Source organism: Bos grunniens, chromosome 26 (genome assembly GCF_055505025.1).
Source record: "Bos grunniens cultivar Pamir isolate PY7600 chromosome 26, Bosgru_T2T1.0, whole genome shotgun sequence".
Lineage (NCBI taxonomy): Eukaryota > Metazoa > Chordata > Mammalia > Artiodactyla > Bovidae > Bos > Bos grunniens.
This window is the reverse complement of record NC_141190.1, coordinates 21325489-21343436: the sequence shown is the minus strand read 5'-3', so window position 1 is coordinate 21343436 and position 17948 is coordinate 21325489. Positions and strand designations below refer to the sequence as shown.

Below are 17948 nucleotides of genomic sequence, written 5' to 3'. Positions count from 1 at the left end.
GGGTTTCTCAAACCAAGGATGGAGAGGTGGGGGGCGAGGAGAACCTCTGCATTTTCTGAAGGTTGGCCAGTGTGTGGTCAGCACAGTTAGGCAGTTTGCAGAGTATAAAGGAATCTGCAGGTTCCCTCCCTAAAATCAAACCCCTGTCCTCCAAGGATGGAAAGAGAAGGAAGGCTACTTCATGGGGAGAAGGGCCTGCCCTTGGAAGCTTTTCTGCCTATTTTCTAAGACCCCCTTTCCCCTGGGGCTCTCTGGCTCTTTCTACTACCATTGTTTGGTATTTGCTCTCTCTCCCTGCCAACCATGAAAGATCTGTGTTTGATTTTTGTTAGAAAAGCCAGCAGGTTTCTTTATTTGATTGGTGGACAGGGATACAGATATGGATTTGGGGATAGACGGTGAAGAGAGCACAATTTTACTCTCACCTTGGAAAGTTTCTGGCTTCAATGACAAGCAGACCCTTCCATGAAGGGGGCCTGTGGCGTATGTTGGGGTATCTTTGTGGCCGGATTACTGCAGCAGTAAGGGAAGACATCAGGTTGATGAAGGGGCATGACCCCCACTCCCACCCCCACAACAGAACTGTGCTGAAAGCCTGGGCTCTGGGGACCCTGAGATGTGGGGATCAGTGAGCTGCAGAGATGGCGCTGGAGGTATTGGCCTTTTTGGAACACATGTTGGGACGTTCATAGGGTCCGTGGGCTTGATGCTGTCAGTGGATCTGGAAGTGAGGACTCTGGTCCCTGCTTTCTCCTCCAGAACATGTTCCTGGCCATCATCAATGACACATATTCAGAGGTCAAGGAGGAGCTGGCTGGACAAAAGGATGAGCTACAGCTTTCAGACCTCCTGAGACAGGTGACTACTCAGTCTCCTGGAGCCGCACATGTGCATCAGGGCCCAGGTCAAGGCTCTGTGTCCTGGTCTGCGCCTGATGGGTTAGGGGCCTGTGCTCTCGTGTGCCTTCAGCTTATCCCTGGGATCCTGTCACCCTGTGAGTGCAGGTGGGGACAAGAGATGAGGAGGAGGTTGCAGGCGGGAACCAGGCCTGTTTCTTTTCCCTATCCAGGGCTACAACAAAACCCTACGGAGGCTGCATCTGAGGAAGGAGCAGGTTTCAGATGTGCAGAAGGTCCTGCAGGCTGGGGAGCAGGAGATCCAGTTCGAGGACTTCACCAACACCTTGAGGGAGTGAGCAAGCAGAGATCCAACCTTCTCTGACATTGATCTATAAGTCCTTGACCCTCAAGCACATGCCCTTTGCCTATAACCCTCCAATCTTGGCCCATGGGCCTCTGACCTTGTTTTACAGGCCTTTAACCTTGGCTTATCGGAGAAGGCATGGCACCCCACTCCAGTACTCTTGCCTGGAAAATCCCATGGATGGAGGAGCCTGGTGGGCTGCAGTCCATGGGGTCTCGAAGAGTCAGACACGACTGAGCGACTTCCCTTTCACTTTTCACTTTCATGCATTGGAGAAGGAAATGGCAACCCACTCCAGTGTTCTTGCCTGGAGAGTCCCAGGGACGGAGGAGCCTGGTGGACTGCCGTTTATGGGGTCACACAGAGTCAGACACGACTGAAGTGACTTAGCGGCAGCAGCAGCAGCAACCTTGGTTTATAGGTCTCTTATCCTGACCTTCAGAACTGTGCCCCTGGTTTAAAGGACTCTGATTGTTCTATTCTGGACCTTGTTGAACAACCCTTAGCACTAGTGTAATACCATGATTCCCTAATCATTGTATACATGCCTCACTCCCACAAAACTCTGAGCTTAATTCTATGCTCCCTCACAAACACAGGATTATTTCCTTAGCCATCCTCTCCCTGCTTCTCAGTTAAACATATTAATAAACATTGATCAGATATATTGTGAGTACCAGCTGTGGGCCAGGCATATAATTAAATGAGATAATCTTTGTCTTTCAGGAATTCACAGACATATAAGCAAATAAACAGAAATCACAGAACAGTGATTCTGTTCCACAACAGAAATAACTAAAAGCAAGGGAGCATGGAGGTATAAAAGCACATACAAAGGCAAAGAGGTCTGAAACTGAGCCACATGCACAGGACTAATAAGTAACTGAGCATTGTAAGGCAGTAAATGAAAGGTTGGGCAACGCAGACGAGGCGGAGAAATGGGCTAAGGCCACATTGGGAAAAGCCCTGAACACCACTTCTCTATCCAAAGAATACGGTGCCCAGGAGAGGTTTTAAGCAGGGAAGGAGTATAGTTAGTCTTGTACTCTTTTTTTTGGGTGGGGGTAGGGGAGGGGCCGGAGAAGGCAATGGCACCCCACTCCAATACTCTTGCCTGGAAAATCCCATGGACGGAGGAGCCTGGTGGGCTGTAGTCCATGGGGTCGCTGAGTCAGACACGACTGAGCAACTTCAGTTTCACTTTTCACTTTCATGCATTGGAGAAGGAAATGGCAACCCACTCCAGTGTTCTTGCCTGGAGAATCCCAGGGACGGGGGAGCCTGGTGGGCTGCCGTCTATGGGGTCCCACAGAGTCGGACACGACTGAAGCAACTTAGCAGCAGCAGCAGCAAGGGAGGGGCATGCAATGCAGCTTTCGGGATTTTAGTTCCCTGACCAGGGATCAAACCTGGGCCCTTGGCAGTGAAAGTGCAAGTCCTAACCACTGGACCGCCAGGAAATTCAATAGGCTTGTACTTTAGAATAATGTAACTCTAGTTGCATTATGAAGAATGGATTTCAGGGGTAGGTAATGAAGGGAAGGCCACAGGGCAGGGGGTAGGGAGCAGGTAGAGGGTGGGTTATTTGGAGGCAAAGAGATTTTGCAGTAATTCTTTTAGGAGATCCTGAGGGCCTGAACCTAGTCAGCAGGAGTCAGGGAAGGAAGAAATAGATTCAAGGGATTGTGTGAGGGGTTTCAAACCACTAGACCTTGACATCCTGGCTTTCTCATGTGGCCCCCTTTGTCTCTAGAGAGCAAGACTCTTGCCAGAGTCTAGCAAAAAAAAAGAGTGAGGAGTCCATAATGGAGAGCTCACAGCCATGGCAGGTCAGAGGTCATTTCATCCCCCTGTTCTCTTCAGGCTGGAGCACACAGAGCATGAGACGACCAAGCTCACGGCTGCCTTCACCAGGTTTGACCAAGATGGGAACGGCATCCTAGACGAGAAGGAGCAGAAGGAGACGCAGCAGAAGCTGGAGGGGGAGAGGGTGAGCCCAGGCAGCTGGTGGAGAGGCTACAAGGAAACTGCTCATCCTCCTCTTCCTGCAGCACACCCCGAACACTAACCAACTTGGAAATCCTCCAATGGATGGGCGGGAAAGACCTCTCTAGAATAGTGGTTCTCAAACTGCTGTGTGGTAGAACCCCCTGGAGAGTTTTAAAACATCCTCATGCTCAGGCCACACACTCCAGATCAGAATCTCTGGGGGAGTCAGTGGGGGTCAGCCATCATTTGTTTTCGATGTGGTTCTGCCAGAATTGGACACTGGCTGTTTTTTTTTTTTTTTAATTAATCAATTTATTTATTCATGGCTGTACTGGATCTCTGTTGCGGGCTTTCTCTAGTTGTGGTGTGCAGGCTTCTCATTGCGGTGGCTTCTCTTATTGTAGAGTATGGGCTCTAGGACATGTGAGCCTCAGTAGCTGTCGTATGTGGGCTCAGTAGTTGTGGCTCCCGGGCTCTAGAGCACAGGCTCAGTAGCTGTGGTGCATGGGCTTAGCTGGTCCATGGCATAGTGGGATCTCCCCCTGTCAGGGACTGGATCCACGTCTCCTGCATTGGCAGATGGATTCTTTACCACTGAACCATCAGGGAAGCCTCATCAGTCGTTTTTAAAGCTCCCCAGGTGACTCCAGTGCATAGCCAAGGTTGATCATCATTGCTCTAAAACACAGCCTCAGGGAGAAAAGGATCAATTGCCGAGGAATCTCTGACAATTCCTTCAGAGCTCTTGCCCTCTCCTTGGAGTTCTCAAACTCTGACCCTTAGCTGCCCCTCCTATGCCTCTTCATCCCTAGCCTGCATAGACCAAAAAGCCAAGGGCTAAAGGAGCAGTGCCAGGACACTGTCCCTCCTCTCCCTCAACAGAGTTGGCTTCTAGTGAGTGCCCCATTCATCAGTGCTTCAAAGAGCTTGTGTTTTGTTTCTTGGGGAGGTGATTCTCTCCCAGAGGTTAGGCCAGCTTTGTGTCCAGCACCACCACTCTGATTCTGTTGTCTCTAGAGTTTGAGGGGAAAAGGGAATAGCAATAACTATAGCCCAAGGCCTGGTCCTGAGAGCCCATTAGAGCAAGTGATGGAGCAGGAGCTGATGACTTCCCAGAGTCATCTTCTCCCTGACCTCTGACTTCCTGATCAGGTGGCTGTCCATGCTGAGATTGAGAACTTGGGCTGGTCCATTGTGAGGAGCCCACCAGGCGAATCGAGTCCAAAGCAGGCTGCCAAAACAGGTGGCTGGGTTTCGGGAGAAGAATTCTACACGTACGTGCAGCCAGGGGGCCCAGGGCTGACTGTGTTTATGTCGTTCTACCTTGAGCTTCTTTCCACAACCTTCCAACTCCCTATCCTGCCCCAGGGAAAACCCCTGTCCCCCTTTAATTCTCCCAGCACCACTGGGCCTTATGTTCTTTGCTCCCATCCGGGCATCCCCTGTTCTGTACCCCCTTCCCCTGGAATCACCCAGCTCTCCAGACACACATTTCTGCTCCTTTGGTCTCTCTCAAATCCTGCACAGGCTCACAAGGAGAGTTTTGCAGCTGGAGACTGTCCTGGAAGGAGTCATGACCCAGGTTGATGCCATGAGGTCAAAGCTGACGATGGTGGAGAGGAAGGGGTGGCTGGCTCCTCTTCCAGGCGCAGTGAGTGGTCCTTCACCTGGCTCTTCCTGGCTCCCCACAGCTGATCTCTACCATCTTTTCTACTCAGTGGATGGAGGCAAAACATTTTTGAAAGATCAGCATTTCAGTCTCCTGGGGCAACATGTTCCCGGTAGTCAGTCTGTCAGTGGAGATCAGGGGGTGGAAAGAAGAACTGAAGTTGTTTCTCTGGCCTGAGGGCGACCTTAGCCTCCAGGAGAGGGTCTGGGGTTGGAGAAACATCCAGGTAAAAGGAAAATGGGACACAAACTCCTCCTCCAAGTGACCTGTCCTTTTTTTCTTCCAACAGGGGGAACAAGGCATTTGGGAGCACCTGCAGGCAGCCCCAGCTGTGACTCCAGCCCCCTGGGGACTCTAGGGCAGGCAGGAGAGTAGTAGGGGAGGGGTCCTAAAGCTTCAGACAGCAGGTTCCTCTGTCACCGCCTCCCCAGAAGCTCCCCCAGCACACGCCCTCCACTTCTAGGGCAGTGGGTGCTACCACTGCTGCTGCCAAACCCCACCCTGTGCCTGGCCTTTTGAGCCAAGGTTTCTGTGTGTAGCTGTATAGCTCTATGAAATATTTCCTGCTGGGCCTCTCACCCCCGTGGGCTCTGAATTCTGCTGTGATAATTTTTTTTTTTTTAAGTCAAAAACAATAAAGAAGGGTAATAACTTTCCTGAGCATCTGGATAGCCATGATTTGTGAAAAAAGTAGAAGCTGAGAGAAGAGCAATATCTAGATGTCTTCTTACTTGCCAGTGAAACTTTTCCTCTGTGTGTCTTGAGGACAACTGCTGGCAACCATGGGGTTCACTTCTTCCCCATTGGGATTCCATGTGAAAGAGAAGGGGAAGCCAGAGAGGAGGGGACACTTTCTTGCGTGGGGAGAGTACAGTGTTGTAGAGGAGTTGGATTGGTGACCTCCCTCAACCTTCCCCAGCAAAGTCCAGGAAGGCTCAGGGGCAAGTCTGCCTCCAGACGTGCCCCTGAACAGGGAGGGGGGTGTAAACCAGAACAAAGCTGAAGCCTGAGGAGAAGCTGGCCAAGAAACGACCTCCGGATTCTAGGATCTTTGGATAAAATGTGGGGGACTCTGATTCTCTCCTTCCACAGGACATTGTGGGTTTGCCTGGTGATTATCAATAAAATAAAAAAAAATCCTTAGGAAAACCAGGACTTTGCACTTGCTTTGGGGATGGCAGGAGAAAGAAGAGGGGCTGGAACTATGACCCATCCTTGTATTAATACTAGGGCTGGAGAAAGCTCACCCCTCCTGGGAAGTGTAGAGCTGGGGCAGTGACAGTGTGAAGAAGCTGGGCTTCCCCAGGAGTCCTGAAGGAAAAACTTCTGACTCATAGGAATGGTTTGAAATGGTGGACACTTTGGAAGGAATGATGCTAAAGCTGAAACTCCAGTACTTTGGCCACCTCATGCGAAGAGTTGACTCGTTGGAAAAGACTCTGATGCTGGGAGGGATTGGGGGCAGGAGGAGAAGGGGACGACAGAGGATGAGATGGCTGGATGGCATCACTGATTCGATGGACGTGAGTCTGAGTGAACTCCAGGAGTTGGTGATGGACAGGGAGGCCTGGCGTGCTGCGATTCATGGGGTCGCAAAGAGTTGGACACGACTGAGCGACTGATCTGATCTGATCTGATGATTGTCCTATTGGAGGAGGTGGAGGTGGTAATCTAGGGTGTTCTGGTCCTTAGAAGGGGTGTGTGTGTGTTTGTGTGTGTGTGCACGAGCACACTGTTGGGTGTGGGCAGTGAGAGTGTAGATGGAGAATAACCAGAGATAAGACAAAAAAGCTCCTACACCAAGATTTCAAGAGTATAGGCCTGCATCTTGACACCTGCTATATCCCCTCTCTCTTCCCTTGTGATCTTTATTCCTCCCTCATTTTGCACATTCCACTGCTCCCCACTTTCTTTTTTCATCCATTCCCTTCACCCATCCCTGTTCTTCCATCCCATCAAATACATTCTATTTGTATTTGAAACAGCTGAATCAATTAAGAACACCAGACTGTATCCTCAGTTCTGTAAATTTATAACTGGACTTCCCTGGTGGTTAAGACTCTGTACTCCCAATGTGGACACATGGGTTCCATCCCCTACAGGGTTGGGGTAACTAAGATCCCACATGCCAGGTGGTGTGACCAGGAAAAAAAAATATGATCTAAGCTTTCTTCAAGAAAGGTTATAGCAACGGAAGAGAAACAGGTGCCAGTCTGCTGTTTGAAAAAAAAAAACGCCCAGTGAGTTGACCTTAATCTAGGACATCGGAAGTGAAGTGAAAGTCACTCAGTACTGTCCGACTCTCTGCGACCCCAAGGACTATACAGTCCATGGAAGTCTCCAGGCCTGAACACTGGGGCCTTTCCCTTCTCCAGGGGATCTTCCCAACCCAGGGATCAAAATCAGGTCTCCCGCATTGCGGGTGGATTCTTAACCGGCTGAGCCACAAGGGAAGCCCAAGAATACAGGAGTGGGTAGCCTATCCCTTCTCCAGGGGAACTTCCCGATCCAGGAATACGAACTGGGGTCTCCTGCATTGCAGGCGGATTCTTTACCAACTGAACTATCAGGGAAGCGGAAGAGAGAGTGTTTTGGCTCAGGTGTAACGGCCTGAAGGTTTCCCAGAGCCTGGATGAGACTAGCTTCAAAAGCATGGATTTCCTGAGCAGTCATTCAGCGACTAATACCGGCCAGAGTGAGGATTCTCTGAGGAGGGGCTAACTTGTCTCTTTACCACTTTATAGTCAGCAGGCTACACTGGGCTCGACCCATCCAAGAGGTCGTGGGTCTGTTACTAGGCTAACGATACTTCCAGGGAGTGGCCGCGGGATTGAGTGCATCCTTCGTTCCAGATGTCGGACCCTTGGCAGCGCATTCACTCACGAAGACTATTTTGGCTTTAAATTTGGCTTAGTGCTTACGCTTGGTTATTATTCTTTACTTGAGACATAACTTAGCCCACAAGCGCAGAATCACAGGGCATTGAACCCAGGGCGGGGAGGGCGGGGCACGCCCAGCGCGCATGCGCAGCACCTCACAACCGGAAGCAGCGCGGGGCAGGGCATGGCGGCGGCGGCGGCCGAGGGTGTCCCCGCGATCCACCGCGAGGAGCCAGTTCGAGGTATGCGGAGTGGACGGGGATGAAGTGTCCGGTGGGGAGGCCTGAGTCTCCGGGTACGGCCCCGAGATGCCGGGGCTCACCTGGCGGGAGCGGGCAGATCGGAGGGGCGCGCCTGTGTGTGAGCGTGTTTGTGCTGTCAGGGCTACTGAGAAAGAGTGGCCCCGAGGTCAAGTGTGGCCTGAGGCCGGTGCAAGGCAGAGGCGGGTGAGGCAGGAAGGAAGTGAGGGACTTGGAATTACGGCACTTGAGAATGGAGCCGATTTGATGGAATGAGGTCAGGTGGAGGGGTGTGGGGAGAAGCTGCTGTGTCTGGATTAGGACCGGGGCAGGGCGGGGCACTTACTCTTTCTCCTTTGATTCAGATGATGTCGCTGTGGAGACTGCTGAGGAAGCAAAGGAGCCTGCTGAGGCTGACATAAATGAGCTCTGCCGGGACATGTTCTCCAAAATGGCAACTTACCTGACTGGGGAACTGACGGGTGAGGCGCGGTCCGGATGGATGCGGGTAGTGCCGGGCATCACTCGCTGAAGTGGTTTGGCGTTTGGCACAGGCAAACCCGTGAGGTGCTTTAGCAGCGTCAGTGTGCGGCTCCCTCCCTAACCCCATAAACCTTGAAACATGCCTGTTGGAAGTTTGGGGAGGTCAAGAAAGCGTAGGAAAGAAGTCCCTCCCTTCCCTGGAGAAATTCAGGAACTACTTTCAGAAACACAGGATGAACAGCAAGGGCACACTATGTAGCACAGAGAACTGTATTTAATGTCCTATGATAAACCATAATGGAAAAGAATGTAAGGAAAAAAGAATGTGTGTGTGTGTGTGTGTGTGTGTGTATGGCTGAGTCACTTTGCTGTACAGCAGTAATTAACACAGCATTGTAAATCAACTGTACTTCAAAAAAAAAAAAAAAAATTGGTGCAGAAACACGTAAGAATACTTAGTACAACCCTGCAGGTCTCCATAGTGTAGACTGAGCCTGAGAAAACGAAAAAGAATTAATCAAGAAGTGCTTTCTTGGGGCAAGTGTATTTTGAAAGGGGTTGTAAAGAATATAAGAATTCATTGGCAGAAAAGTGGGAAATGACTAGTGAGTGAGATAGTATAAGCAAGCTGTTTGTTTGGCTAAAGAGATGTACTTATTAGGTTAAAGGGAACTGGGGAGTGACCAGCAAAATTTGGGGTCTATTAGGTTGGTCTGAGAATTTGATGACCCACTCTTTGAGACATGATTAATTTTTTGGTCCAGTGTGTATTTCCAAGTGAAGCATGACCCATGTGTGGAGGAAGGTCCAAAAAATGAAGTCTGGGTCAAGTGTAGCTTTTCATAAGGGTCTGTTACATTGTTTCACTTCCCCAGGAAGTTGCTGTGAGCTAAACTTGTGAACCAGAATGTATGAGAAAATGCTTGATGAATAGGAGGGGTTGTGAGTCTCCAACAGCCTATTTATTTGTTTATTTCTGAGCAAGAGAAACCAAGCAACAAAATCTAGATTTTATTTATTTATTTATTTATTTTGGCTTTTCTTTAAAAATTCCAAGGACTTGGCAGTGCTCCCATTCTTGCAAGGCTCTAGTTGACTAGAGTTGGGCATTGTCTCCTTTAAATGGACCAGCATGGTGCAGTTTGTCCCTCCTACTCCCTGTTTTCTCCCTTTTACTGAGACCCAGTGTCAGTTGCCATGTATTACTCTTCTTATATTGTTTTTTAGTAGTGGTACAGAAATAGTTTTCTGTACCAATGTCTATCAAAATTGATAAAGTAAATGGTAGACTAAGACTAAGAAAATCATACTATTCCAAGAAATGAGAGTGTATTTCTTTGTAGAAGTGAATAATCTTGTGTTTAATATGCAAACACCTGGCTTGCTTCACTCATTTACATAATATTGCTGGTTCCTGGGTATTTGAGTGTGTCACCGTTGTTTGAAAGAGACAAGTTTGATAGCAGTGAGAGTGTGGATATGGAGGAGAGATGGAATAACAATATTTCAGATGAAGAGATATGGTCTGTGACTGAGTGATGGTAAAAGGGGTGGAGAGAGCAGCATGGACCCAAGATCATTACGGAAGTGGAGTTTATAAGACTTGTTGAAGTGGATATTGAGGGATGGGAGCAGCTAAAGACATGTCTGAGGTTTTAAGCCAGTGGTGCCATCAGCCAAAATAGGCAAGTTGGAAAGAGGAACCATGTTTAGTGTGAAAATAATATTTTCAGCTTGGGCTTTGCTGATTTTAGGTATTACTGGGATACTCGGGTGACTGTTCCCAAGACATTCAAGTGACTTGAATATGTGAGTCCAGAGCTCAGAGTGATCAGAGCAGGAGAAACAGATTTGGGAGTCACCTGCCTAGTAGTGTGAGTTTAGGATGTGTAGGAAGAGATTGCCAAGGAAGACCTTAGAGGTAGATAAGAAGACCTGGACTGAAATCTCAGGGAATGCCTGTATTGGGCAATTAGTTTTTATTAACAGTACTTAAAGTACCTAGATTTACAAATGATTTATTATAAAATTTAAAGTGGATTGTAATTTCCCTATGATTGTCATTCTTATCTATACGGATACTTTTTTGAGTTTGAAACTCAAAAACTCTGGGAGTGCCATAGGAATGTGCCACCTATGTAAACATCAGCCATGAGTCACAGCTGAGGAAGAGCTGAGACCAGATAGTTAAGGGAGTTGGATGAGAAGAGATCTGGCATAGACACTCAAAAAGAGCAGTTAGATTAGAAAATGCTATAGCAGCCAAGGAAAGGAGCAGTTCATGGAGAGAGGGAGATCAGTAATGTCAGATACTATGGAGAGGCCCAGGAGGATAATAACTGAGAAAAGGCCAAGGATTTGGTAATTAGGAGAGCACTGACAACCTTGGAGCATGTGATTTCTCTGGGTGTTGGGGACAGAGACCAGATAGGAACGGTTTATACCAGAGAGTGGTGGTGAGGAGGAAGCAGTGAGTGTAAGTTACTCTTTCAAAAGGGTTAACAGTGAAGCTCCTTTGCTTTACTGAGCGAATGATGTAGGTGTAGAATAGAGGGAGTGCTTTGGGGATGGAGGAAAGTGGAATATAGATAGAGAGGAAGGTGCCAGGATGGAGAGAGAATTTGGAAAGGCAAGGGAAACGAGATGGTTGAAGAGAGGCTCTGAAGAGGTAGAAGGATTGGGATCAGGTACACAGGAGGAGAAGGAGCTGTCTTGGCAAGAATAGGAACACTTCTACCTCTTGAAAATATATTAAGGTTCAGAGAAGTTTAGAAGTGAGGCAGAAATATTGAGGCAGTTTATGTTAAGTGGGCTTGACTTTTGGGAAAGTTGGAGTAAAGGCCATTTGCTTTGAGTAGGGATGGGGAAGGGAACCAAGGATGTGAGAAGCAGGCAAATAGTTTGGAAAACTCAGTGCATAAAATGGAATACAGAATCACAAGTAGTAAATGAGTTACTAAGAAGTGTTGAGGTCCTGCTGCTGCTGCTGCTAAGTCACTTCAGTCGTGTCCAACTCTGTGCGACCCAATGGACGGCAGCCCACCAGGCTCCCCCGTCCCTGGGATTCTCCAGGCAAGCACTGGAGTGGGTTGCCATTTCCTTCTCCAATGCATGAAAGTGAAAAGTGAAAGTGAAGTCGCTCAGTTGTGTCTGACTCTCAGCGACCCCATGGACTGCAGCCTTCCAGGCTCCTCCGTCCCTGGGATTCTCCAGGCAAGAGCACTGGAGTGGGGTGCCATTGCCTTCTCCGGTTGAGGTCTTAGTTGACTTTATATATATTTTGATTGATATATATATATCTTTTCCCCATCTCTTCTACATTTATTTGCAAAGCTGTTTTTTTCCTTATTTTCAATTGATGGTAATTGCTTTACTATGTTGTGTTAGCTTCTGCCATACAACAGTGTGAATCAGCTCGAAGTATTCATAGGTTCCATCCCTCTTGAACCTTCCCCTCTCCCCTCACTCCCAGGTTGTCACAGAGCACTGGGTTGAAGTTCCCTGTGTTACAGCGACGTCCCACTAGCTATCTGTTTTACGTATGGTAATGTATATGTCTCAGTGCTGCTCTCTCAATTTGTCCCACCCTCTCCTTCCCCTGTGTGTCCACAAGTCTGTTTTCTATGTCTCTATTCCTGGCCTACAAATAGGTTCATCAGTACGAATTTTCTAGATTCCATGCTATGCTAAGGTGCTTCAGTTGTGTCCGAATCTGTGCGACCCTATAGACAGCAGCCCACCAGGCTCCCCCGTCCCCGGGATTCTCCAGGCAAGAACGCTGGAGTGGGTTGCCATTTCCTTCTCCCTAGATTCCATATGTATGTGTTAATAAACACTATTTGTTTTTCTCTTTCTGACTTAACTTCACTCTATATAGCAGGCTCTAGGTTCATCTATCTCAATAGGACTGACTCAAGCTCATTCCTTTCTATGACTAATATTCCATTATATATATATATGTACCACAACTTCTTTATCCCTTCATCTGTCGGTGGACATCTAAGTTGCTTCCATTTCTTGGCTATTGTAAATAGTGTTGTAATGTACGTTAGGGTCAGTTCAGTTCAGTTCAGTCGCTCAGTCGTGTCCGACTCTTTGCGACCCCATGAAGTGCAGCACACCAGGCCTCCCTGTCCATCACCAACTCCCAGAGTCCACCCAAATCCATGTCCATTGAGTTGGTGATGCCATCCAACCATCTCATCCTGTCGTCCCCTTCTCCTCCTGTCCTCAATCTTTCCCAGCATCAGGGTCTTTTCAAATGAGTCAGCTCTTCGCATCAGGTGGCCAAAGTGTCTTTTTGAATTATGCTTTTCTCAGGGTATATGCCCAGTAGTGGGACTGCTGGGTCATATGGTAGTTTTATTCTTTGTTTTTTTAAGGAATCTCAATACTGTTCTCCATAGTGGCAGTATCAAGTTATATTCCCACCAACAGTGCAAGAGGGTTCCCTTTTCTCCACATCCTCTGCAGCATTTATTGTTTGTAGAGTTTTAAAACAATTATTTATTTACTTAGCTTTGGCTGTGCTGAGTCTTCATTGCTGCACGGGCTTTTCTCAAGTTGTGGCGAGTGGGTGCTACTCTCTGGTTGCAGTGCACAGGCTTCTCGCTGTAGTGGCTTTTCTTTGTTGTGGAGCATGGGCTCTAGGGCACTCGGGCTTCAGTAGTTGCAGAATACAGGCTCAGAGTTGGGGCTCACGGGCTTAGTTGCTCTGCAGCATGTAGGATCTTCCTGGATCAGGAGTTGAACCCCTATCTCTTGAATTGGCAGGTGGATTCTTTACCACTGAATCACCAAGGGAGCCCCATTTGTAGATTTTTTTTGATGATGGCCATTTTGACCAGTGTTGAGGTGATGACCTCACTGTAGTTGTGATTTGCATTTCTCTAGTAATGAGCAATGGAGAAGGCAATGGCACCCCACTCCAGTATTCTTGCCTGGAGAATCCCATGGGCGGAGGAGCCTGGTAGGCTGCAGTTCATGGGGTCGTTAAGAGTCAGACACGACTGAGTGACTTCACTTTCACTTTTCACTTTCATGTATTGGAGAAGGAAATGGCAACCCACTCCAGTGTTCTTGCCTGGAGAATCCCAGGGACGGGGGAGCCTGGTGGGCTGCTGTCTATGGGGTCGCACAGAGTTGGAAACGACTGAAGCGACTTAGCAGCAGGAGTAGCAGTAATGAGCGATGTTGAGCCTTTTTTCACATGTTTATTAGCCATCTATATGTATCTGTGGAGAAGGCAATGGTACCCCACTCCAGTACTCTTGCTTGGAAAATCCCATGGACGGAGGAGCCTGTTAGGCTGTAATCCATGGGGTTGCTAAGAGTCGGACACGACTGAGCGACTTCACTTTCACTTTTCACTTTCATGCATTGGAGAAGAAAATGGCAACCCATTCCAGTGTTCTTGCCTGGAGAATCTCAGGGACGGGGGAGCCTGGTGGGCTGCTGTCTATGGGGTCGCACAGAGTTGGAAACGACTGAAGTGACTTAGCATATGTATCTGTATTTATGGTGCAGTCTGCCCAGTTATATGATGTCATATTAGGGAGACCAAGACTGCTTGCTTCACCTCCCTTTTTCTGGTACATGAGTTTATCTTTTCCCTTTCTAACTACGATCCTGAAGCTTCTGGATTTTATTTGGTTTGAATAGTTTGCCAGTTGTTGCCTGAATTCCTACTTAGACATTTAGAATACGTATGCGTGTGCATAAGTTGCTTCACTCATATCCTACTCTTTGTGACCCTATGGACTATAGCCCTCCAGGCTTCTCTGTCCATGGGATTCTCCAGGCAAGAATACTCGAGTGAATTGCCACACCCTCCTTCAGGTGATCTTCCGAACCCAGGGATCAAACCCATAGCTCCTGCAGCTCCTGCACTGCAGGCAGATTCTTTACTGCTGAGCCACGAGGGAAGCCCTAGAGTACATAGGCTGAGTATAAATGTCATAGATCAGAAGGGGCCTGCTTCTTTGACATTCCCTAGATCCTGCCTTGAACTGCCATTTGGTCATTAATTCCACATTCTAGTCATCTACACAAATCTTAAAGGTATCACATCTTCTGTGTTTGTTTTAAAGCGACCAGTGAAGACTATAAGCTCCTGGAAAATATGAATAAACTAACCAGCCTGAAGTATCTTGAAATGAAAGATATTGCTATAAACATTAGTAGAAACTTAAAGGACTTAAACCAGAAGTGTAAGTAATAATTTTACAATTAAACATATTTGTTTGTATTTAATGTTCATTTGTGCTTGAGGGAGTAGAGAAGGGAAAGGAACATGGTCTCTGTCCTCAGGTAGCTCATTTTCTAAAAGTGAATTACAAAGTTAAAGTGAATTTTTTCCACTCTGAGGATTAGTGTGCTTTGGTGGTACAGTTATTTCTGCTTCTGAATCTTGAGTTGATCCATTTATTTCCAGAAAAATGGGGCAGAGGAAAGGTGGCCAGATTCTAGGGAATTAACAATGAAATCCGTAAAGGACTACTTTATAAACAGAAAACCATAACATATATAATCATAATATGCTGCTTTAGTTGGCAGAATATATTTTCCTGTTGACTTATATTTGTGTTCCCTGTCTATAGGGCTCTCCTTCTTGGTCTGGGAGTACCTAAGAAACTGAGTCAGTAATGGAAAGATTGCTTGAGGAGCAAGGAATTTCAAAGAGAGGAAAACTAGTAGATGAGAGAGACTTAACTTTGTTTAGGTCACCAGTCATACCTGATCAGCTAGCTACTGTCTTCTAAGGCATGTGCCCTGCCAGTGATCAGAATCATGTCACTCCACCTACTCTGTCTTAGGCAGAGCTGACCAGACACTAGCATGCTTACTTTCCACCTTTTTCTACATTCCTTGTTGATGCTGTATAAACCCTGGTCTGTCTTTGTTTTCAAAGATGCTGGACTGCAGCCTTATCTGGATCAGATCAACATAATTGAGGAGCAAGTAGCAGCTCTTGAGCAGGCAGCCTACAAGTTGGATGCATATTCAAAAAAACTGGGTAACCATTTTTATTTGTTTTGATTTGATAAGAGCACCCTCCTCCCAGTATGACCATATGATAGTTAACATTTATGGTATGCCTACAGTGATCTATTTTAATCTTCACAAAACCTCTGGAGAGTAACTTTTTATGACTAGTAGTAATAAAATAACATTTCCTGAGTGCTTAATAACATATCAGGCACTGTTCTTAATATTTTGTGCCTATCATTTTTTTTAATCCTTTGATCTCTGAGGTAAGTACATGATTTTTAGCCCCATTCTATTGAAGAGGAAGCTGTGGTTGAAGGAGTTATAACTGGCTTAAGGACAGCAGAGTTGCACAGTGAAAGTGCTTAAGGACACAAAGTTAGTATATAGAAGAGCTGTATTCCAAACTATGATTGATTTCAAAGCTCAGGCATTTAATTGTGGTTCAGCAGGCTGAAGCATCTTTAATAATGTAGATGCACATCTCAGAAATAGAGTAGGCAGTCCAATCAAGGCTTTCTTAAGGGGTTACTTTTCCTTTAAGGAAGAAACTGGTACTAGTGTTGATGCCTTGCTACCTGACTCTGGCTCTTATATCCATGATTAAAAATAACACAGTTGTTAAAAAAAAAACACGTTGTTTTTACTCTAGATATAATTTACATGTTATTTTTGATCATTGACAGTTGTTGACTACTTGAAGCAATTGGTTTGTAGCAGACTGAGATTTGACATGGGTGGTAGTTAACATTGTCCACAATTAAATTTACTAAATGGTGACTGTGAACTTTAGAAAGCATTGTGCCAGATGCTTACAGGGTTTTAAAGAAAGGGGGAATCTATAACATTAAGGGGTTTACTTGATGGTCTTTTAAATTCCTGTATCTTTCAAAATTGTTTTCCTAGTGTGTATGAAGGATAGGAATAAGAAAATAAAAGGAGAAATGTACTTGAGATTTCAGTCTGGCTCTTAGAGGGTGCCTGGGACAGAGCCTGGAGGGGCAAGTGCTTCCTATGCTTTTCTAAGGCTCCTGGTGGCTCTAGTGCTAATACGTTTGCTTAACCCTGGTAGAGTGTCTGAGCAGGTGCTGTTGACAGGGCTAGAATGTAGGGAACTCATTTTAGATTCTTGGTTATGTGTATGGATATTTGACTCCTTAAGTTGAGCACACTGATTATATTTGGACAGATATCCAAATATCTGTCGTAGCTAATAATGATAGTTAGCATTTATGGTGTACCCGTAATTTGGATACAATTTGGACAGCTACAAGGACTGAAGTTAATAGATATTTTTTAAAATGTAATAGACATTTTTGAATTTGCCTGGAAATGCTAACTAAAGAGTATCTTTGTAAGAGCTGATTTTGTTTTTTTAATGTTTTAATTTTTGGCCACATTGCACAGGCATGTGGGATCTTAGTTCCCCGACCAGGGATCAAGCCTGCGCCCTCTGCATTGGGAGGTGAAATCTTAATTACTGGACCACGGGGGAAGTCTTTTTTATTTTTTTCTTTCTTTCTCCCTCTCTCTTTTTTTTTATAAGAGCCCATTTTAAAAGATATAACTCTTCCTCTCCCTCTCCCCACTGCAGAAGCCAAGTACAAGAAGCTGGAGAAGCGATGAAAAACAACTGTGGGGACAAAGTCTTTTTTAATGTGGAAAGAATGTTTTATAAGACCTGAATCTTCAGGTTGATGAATTGTGAAAAGTCCTCAAAAGGCAACTACGCTGGTCGTCCCAGAAACATCGCAACATTGGAGTAAACTGGAGAACTGTGGCTATCCCTGGAGGAACTTCTTTTGAGGCAGAATCCTCAGAAACTCAACACTTATAACTCCTTACCTTTTACTTGAATGCTTCATCATCCATTCAGGACAAAGAGTTTCTCAAAGTTCAGATAAACCTGGGCCTGCCAGTAGAATCAAATGAGAGGACCTCTTTTCCCTGGTAGCAGTTGATTACTGTATTATTTTCTTAAATGGTTGGTTTTTGAGTTACTGTGTAAAAGGTGGTTTTTGTCTGTCAAGGATGTAATGTATTGCTAACAAGATTCTAAATTAAAAAAGGAAAACAAAGCAGTCTTGTTCTTGTCAGTTTATTACCTTGTGAATGTCAGTAATTTACTTTTCCATACATTGCAAATAACAGAAAATCTTAAAATTGTCTCAGGCCAAGTCTTCTAGACTGAACAGAAACAGTGGAAGGAGTGTCGTTGCGATAGCTTGGTGTATGTGATGGGCCCCTCCTGTCTCCTCTTTATGAGTCAGATGGCTAGAGACGGATGACACTTGGCACGTGTGCTCACTTTTGGAAATATAACAGGATGTGTGTATGTTAGGTGGGGAGGTGGGGCTGCCACCCAGGCTACTCAATAAGTAAAGCATTTTATAAAATATCTTCCTACTTGTGTCTGCAGCGTCAGGGGAGCTTCCGCGAACCTGGCTGTATTCTTTTCAGACTACAGACATCAGAGGGTACTAACTAACCAGTCTGGAA

The 17948-nt window shown here is 46.4% G+C and overlaps 2 protein-coding genes across 7 annotated transcripts in view; both read left to right on the top strand.

Moving 5' to 3' along the window:
* PKD2L1 (polycystin 2 like 1, transient receptor potential cation channel) overlaps positions 1-5516 on the top strand; it is a 74148-nt gene extending 68632 nt beyond the window's left edge. For all 5 annotated transcript variants that reach the window (XM_086377242.1, XM_086377241.1, XM_086377243.1 and 2 more), the window contains 6 exons: positions 760-858; positions 1070-1191; positions 3067-3193; positions 4345-4466; positions 4720-4843; positions 5151-5516. In XM_086377242.1, the coding sequence (XP_086233368.1) occupies positions 760-858; positions 1070-1191; positions 3067-3193; positions 4345-4466; positions 4720-4843; positions 5151-5219 (663 nt within the window). In that variant the 3' untranslated portion in view covers positions 5220-5516. The remainder of the gene's footprint in view (positions 1-759; positions 859-1069; positions 1192-3066; positions 3194-4344; positions 4467-4719; positions 4844-5150) is intronic.
* A 2393-nt stretch (positions 5517-7909) lies between these two features.
* On the top strand, positions 7910-17527 carry BLOC1S2 (biogenesis of lysosomal organelles complex 1 subunit 2). 2 transcript variants are annotated; one of them, XM_086377270.1, is made up of 5 exons: positions 7910-7982; positions 8345-8461; positions 14552-14671; positions 15373-15477; positions 17044-17527. In XM_086377270.1, the coding sequence occupies exons 1-5, from the start codon at positions 7925-7927 to the stop codon at positions 17073-17075; spliced, it is 432 nt and encodes a 143-aa protein (XP_086233396.1). In that variant the 5' UTR covers positions 7910-7924; the 3' UTR covers positions 17076-17527. The 2 variants fall into 2 exon arrangements, with proteins under 2 accessions (XP_086233396.1, XP_086233397.1); XM_086377271.1 differs by having other exon boundaries at positions 7910-8035.
* The last annotated feature ends 421 nt before the right edge of the window (positions 17528-17948 follow it).